At 43.5% G+C, this 6,334-nt stretch overlaps 1 protein-coding gene across 1 annotated transcript in view; it reads right to left on the bottom strand.

The window, feature by feature from the left end:
- The window catches only part of LOC106821182 (hemicentin-1-like), a gene marked incomplete in the record, with an annotated part of 105,359 nt that overhangs the window by 13,346 nt on the left and 85,679 nt on the right, over positions 1–6,334 (bottom strand). The window contains 3 exon segments of the mRNA XM_014825873.1: positions 241–318; positions 563–604; positions 927–1,015. Coding sequence (XP_014681359.1) covers positions 241–318; positions 563–604; positions 927–1,015 — 209 coding nt within the window.

Here is a 6,334-nt window from a genome sequence, read left to right as displayed (position 1 = left end):
CAGGGTACGTTCCGGTATACCGGACCGTATCCAGGGTACGTTCCGGCTGTACCCTGGGGGACATAGACCCTCTCAGCAGCACTAATCATTATCGCAGAGCTATGATGCTTCTGGCAATGGCCCCCAGATGACGCCACTTTACCAACACAGACAAGGAAAGACAACATTCGCAAAATCTCAAGGGCAGGATAACAAAGTTCCAGCGCAAGAAGGGCAATGTACAGAAGACAGATAACTCACCTGTCGGGGCACCTGTTGCAAGTGGTGTCTTGGGTGTAGGGCCATTCTCTTTATTACCATTGGAAGCATCTTTGAAATCTACAACCCACAGAAACTATTTGAATCAAAAACTGGTTAAGAAATAATTATTGTATTGATATTTAGCAACCAATTAAGAACAAAAACACTGTGATGCTTCATTATGCAAACATAGTCCACATACCATGCATAATTTAATTATAATGTACGGAATGCATTAATGAAGTACGTAAGGTAAAACACAATGGCAATATATATAATTCAGACGTAACAATATTTACCGATGACCAGCTTCTAAACCTACCTGCTTTACTTTTCTCACTCTTTTCTTTGTTTTGGTTTTTATCTGAAACGCAAAAACGTACGGTTAGGACCACGAAGAAGCCATTCCCAGTACCCTCTACTTCCATCATAGTCCGTCAGCCCCAACTCACCGTCCGCATCACATCTTCTCACTTCGTCATCACTTCTGGGGATTTAGCCATTCGTATCCCACTCTTCTCGCAACTTTATTTCCCGGTATATGAATCAGGACACGGCACGAGACCGCGACGTTCGCCGAGGTACGATTACAACCCTGCCGGGTGTAAACCTCGTGTGCAGAGACGAGGTGAGTTCAGAGAATGTCGCGCACGTGCACGGCTGCATACAGCGGGTTTTAATATTACCTTCTCCGTCTTTGGCAGCGTCGGGAGGCAAGAATCCTGCCTCGATGTCGTCACTCCGCGTAGTCAACAGATTTTGATTGACTGGTTCTCTGCAGCAACAGCAAACAGATGATGACCGGAGAGCGAAGACAGCGATGAGAATGATGACAAATGACAATACAGCTACCCGCAGAGAATTGCGCACATGTTATACATTGCTCTTCATTTTATCGTTTGAAAGTATCGAAGGTTATAATAATGAACGCCGGCCAGTGCTGCATGACATGAGCAAAGATGGCGCTTATTTGGTGAAGTATCTAACTAGTCGCTTCACGAATGAACACCCTGACACTTTTGGAAACACAGCTGATACTGCACCCACCAACACAGCCAATCAACACACAATTAATTTACATGCATCCTTCATGTATATGCATATTTAAACGTCCGCATACAATGATACCGAATTCATCAATAGTGCACGCTCCCTCATGCATTAATAAATGTGATGGACGTGATGACTTAACAAAATGATACTGATATAGCCATGGGCTGTTTAACTGTATTACTGCAACTGGATAGTCAGCACACAAAAACGCACACTGCAAAGAAAGATGACATGTAGAAGAAGAGTATGTATAGGAACTAATCAATATCTTCATCAAACACATCACCATGTGAATGATGTGATACTACTCATGCAATCAGCTCCATATAAATATGTAACATGTGTATTACTCTTGTCGTACCTTACCTTAAAATTAAGGGCTATTATATAGAATTTCATGTTCCTGTGTCTATTATTTCAGTATGATGCATACGATATAAAGGTAGCACCTATGCTGCTTTGACAATCGAAATTGCGTGATTTCCATGACAATTTGATTCTCGTGTGATGCAAACATTGGTTCATCAACCTGTGCCGTGAATCATTCTATTTCTTCTATCTATTTGTTCATTCTATGCTCTGCACACGCCAGAAACTACGAGATACCCATCACCAGCATGCAACCTGCAACCTCACAGCAACGTCCCACAATATGCTTCTGTTTCCACAGAGACACATGCACAAACACATACACACGCACGCATGTACACACCCACACACACACGCACGCACGCACGCACGTATGCACGCACGCACGCTCCATGCAGAGATCAACAGTCGTGTTGTAGTCAACATGGGCAGGCAAAGCAACACGAGATATCGCGGGGGGAAATGTCATGGAGAGAGTGGCAAGCCTTCCACGGAGCTCGAACGCAGATCAGTTGCCGCTCGATGTGTAATGCTTTCAAGGTGCAGAGGGGCGATCCGGAACACAATGAATAACCATGCCAAAAATCGTATCCAAACTTCATTCGCAAACACGATAAAAAATTGCATTCTCGGCAAAAATGCATGTCGTTTCGCAAAAATTGGAAGCGAGCGCAGACAAAAGCAAATCAAAACTGCACAGAGAACATGCCGTTTTGTTTGAATGTCACTGGTTAGATTGGGATATCGTGATGACGTACAATCGGGGGAAGGGGGCGCCACATTACAAAGGTTAAGCGACTGCGATGTTTCGAGTATAACGCAGAATCCCGCTGCCCAATGCTTGCCCTACACAAACGATGTTAGTACACGGCGAGAGAAAGCAAAGAAACTAAACGCTATATTAGTACATGGTTAGTATTTGTGTTACAATGGTTAGTTGTGTAACTTGTGTACGTGCCCTACAGGGTCAGAGGAGCCTAGCAAAAACGTTAGCACACAGTCAATGGTAGAAGCAGCGGGGTATCGTACGAACTTTATATGGACGCTGAACGAATACGGATATAAATACATTCTTTTTACTATCAGAGACTGTGCTATTCGTGGGGTTTCACCAGAATCCTGCCAGGCTCTGTCAGTGCGAGACATGAGGACACAGCATACACGCCCACTGCCTCAGCCAGAGCTCCTCGTACACGTACTTACATACACGTACTTGGGATGTATATACATATAAGAGTTAATAATAACTAATATGCATTAGCTCTGGATATATATATTAATTAGCTCTGGATATATATAATAATTAGCTCTGGATTATATACTATATATATCAAATCATATAATAATATAGTATATATATATATATGTTACAATGTATATATTTAGTTGTGCTGTGATACCATAGCGGGCTGTGTGGCTCTCTCCTCCACCTGTGGCTTCATTCTTGCAGTTATTGATCAGCTGGCCTCTACCTAACCATTCCTCTACGGTCCCTGCCTTCGCTATCATGTATCACCCTGAAGGGTTTCATACTGCATACTGAATGGTTAACGTATGCCTCACTGCTGACTGGAAGGAAGGTATATACCGTTCCTTATTTTTGCCTTTCAAAAATAAAAATCACAGAACGGGTAGCGAGGCGTTTTACAACGAGCACATTTGATTTCAGACTACTAGCTGCTCAGTCACGCTCCAACATCCAACCCAACGATGCTTTTTTGTTAACGATGCAATTGCGACTTGAAGTGATTAACTTAATTAGTAAAAACCAAGAAAATATTAAAACGGTAAATTTCTTAATCCTGCTTCCATAATGTGGCTGTAATATATAGCGATGAATAAATTTTTAGAACGGATCTGCTCAGTAATAATATCCTGAGAGACATTGCATGCCTTTTGCCAAGTAGTTTCCCGCACAATAAATTTTGGCGTGCAACGCATAGGAAGAGATTTTTCCAATTGAACTTTTTCCTACCGAGCGATTATTTATAAACCTTCAGCATTGACTGCTGACCCATCATAGACGCACTGTGTCTGTTGCGAGATTCTAAATATAGTCGGTACCAGATAAGCTTTAATAAATTGCGTCTGAAACGTTTGCTGGCTTGGCATATTGCATTAGTAAGGTCATACGCCCACAAGCTGATGGTAGGTCTGTTCATATTGTGGCTTGCTCCACAAAACAACAATTCAGCTAACAATAACTAGCCAATTACGAAGTATTGTCAAGACTTCGCTCTGCTATTGCTGAATAGAAGCTTTTCAAGTCAATTTTTGTAAATAGCGTTATGCTAGTCATTGTAAGAACTAGTTGATATACATGCATGGTTTTAACACAGTGATATTTTTACAATTACGTGCACTTATACATATATATTATATATACTATACATGTACACTCGCTAACATTGGCCTGCATTTACGTAATTTTAAAAAAAAATTCTTTACTTGGAAACTGCTATTTAGATTGCCACATATATGAATATTCAAAAAACGCACCACATGACTAGACACTGACAATAATCTATAATTAAATCTAAATAAACAATTCAGTTATAGAAACAAAGCAATAAATGCATTAAAAAGTCACAATGGGCATTCGTTTGGAAGTGCCAATCACACAAGCAATCCACGAAATGTATTCAAAGATGGCAAAATCAAAAGGATTTGCAATGAAACGGAAGAAGGATCAAGCCCTGGATAAAGTTGCATGATTGTGACATTCAACCTCTTCTGCGATGATTACTCCAAGTCAAGTTATACACAAATTAGTTGTAATTTTTACGTACAAAATCCTACAACACAACGCATGTAAGCACGCACACTCACACGCACACGCACACCACGCCACAATAACACAATGCCACATGATTCTAGAAAAACAACAAAGCTACTGGATGATCGATATAAGCAGAACAGGTTACCGATGCATCTCCGGTGGGTACTCGCATATATAACACTCAGAAGGGAGGCCCGTTTCAGAAGACATGTACATTTATTCTCAGTCGTAACCGTTTACTGTTGCATAGGCCTAATGCTCATAGGGGTGCTATGATTCCCCAGCGGTACTGCCGGAACCGTACCGGCTGGGGCTATGGTCCGGTATACCGCGTAACGTGGCCCTGGTAACTAATTTGATATGGGTTAGGGTTGTGGGCTTAGGGTTAGGCGGAGTAGGCGTAGGCGACCTCCGCTACGAACTCGTTAGTTGGCAGTTAGGCGGCACGGTTTCGCATTTAGATAGTACCAGGTACGCTTCGGTATACCCGGGACGCGTCATCCAGGGTACGTTCCGGCTGGTACCCTGGGGGGACAATAGACCGCCTTCCTCAGCCAGCACGTAGTGCATGTAGTCGGCAGAGCTATGATGCTTCCTGGCAAGTGGCCCCCCGACTGACGCCCCTTTACGCAACACAGGACAAGGTAAAGACAACATTCGCCGAAAATCTCAAGCGCCAGATAACACAAGTCCAGGCGCAGAAGGGCGCAAGTGTACAGAAGACAGGATAACTTCACGCTTGTCGCGGGCATCCTTGTGTGGCAAGTGGTGTCTTGGGTGTAGGGGCCATTCGTTTTAGTTAGCCAGTTGGAAGCACTTTGGTAAATCTACAACCAGCAGAGACTACTTTGAATCAGAAGAACTGTTGAACGAAGATAATTATGTTGTATGTATATTAGAACATGAAGACGAGCAAAAACTTGTGGATGCTGTCCATTATGCACACTAGTGCCACATCTATGCATAATTTCAATTATAATGTACTGGAATGGCATTAGATGAAGTACGTAGAGGTAAAACACAATGGCAATATAATAGGTAATTCAAGACGTACAATATTTACCGATGACCAGCTTCTAAACGCTCCTGCTTTACTTTTCTGCACTCGTTGGTTCTTTTTTGGGTTTTTATCTGACAACGCAAAAACGTACGGTTAGGACGCACGAAGAAGCCATTGCCAGTACCCTGCTACTTCCATCATAGTCGGGTCAGCAACCCGGAAGCTCACCGTCCGCATCCATGCTTCTTCACTTCCGTCATCACTTCTGGGGATTTTCGGCCATTCGTAATCCCAGGCTTCTTCTGCGCACTTTATTTTCGCCGTATATGAATCAGGACACGGCACGAGACCGCGACGTTCGCCGAGGTACGATTACAACCCTGCCGGGTGTAAACCGTCGTGTGCAGAGACGAAGGTGAGTTCAGAGAATGTCGCCGGGCACGTGCACGGCTGCATACATGCGGGTTTTAATATTGACCTTCTCCGTCTTTGGGCAGCGTCGGGAGGCAAGAATCCTGCCGTCGATGTCGTCACTAGAGGTCTGCGGGGTGGTCACGCGTAGTCACCAGAATCTTTGATTGACTGGTTCTCTGCAGCACAGCAAAGCAGATGATGACACGGAGAGCGAAGACACGCGGATGGGAATGATGACAAAATGAACAATACAGCTACCCGCCAGAGAATTGCGCAGCATGTTATACATTGCTGCTTCACATTTTATCGTTTTGAAAGTATCGAAGGTTATAATAAGAACCGCCGGCCAGTGCCTGCATGACATGCCGGCAAAGATGGCGCTTATTTGGTGACGTACTAACTGTCGCTTCACGAAATGAACACCCTGACACTTTTTGGAAACACAGCTGATACTGCCCACGCAAACACAGCCAATCAGG

This window comes from Priapulus caudatus, unplaced genomic scaffold, assembly GCF_000485595.1.
Source record: "Priapulus caudatus unplaced genomic scaffold, Priapulus_caudatus-5.0.1 Scaffold62, whole genome shotgun sequence".
NCBI lineage: Eukaryota > Metazoa > Priapulida > Priapulimorpha > Priapulimorphida > Priapulidae > Priapulus > Priapulus caudatus.
The sequence above is the reverse complement of the archived record's forward strand: the minus strand, read 5'-3'. Positions and strand labels throughout refer to the sequence as shown.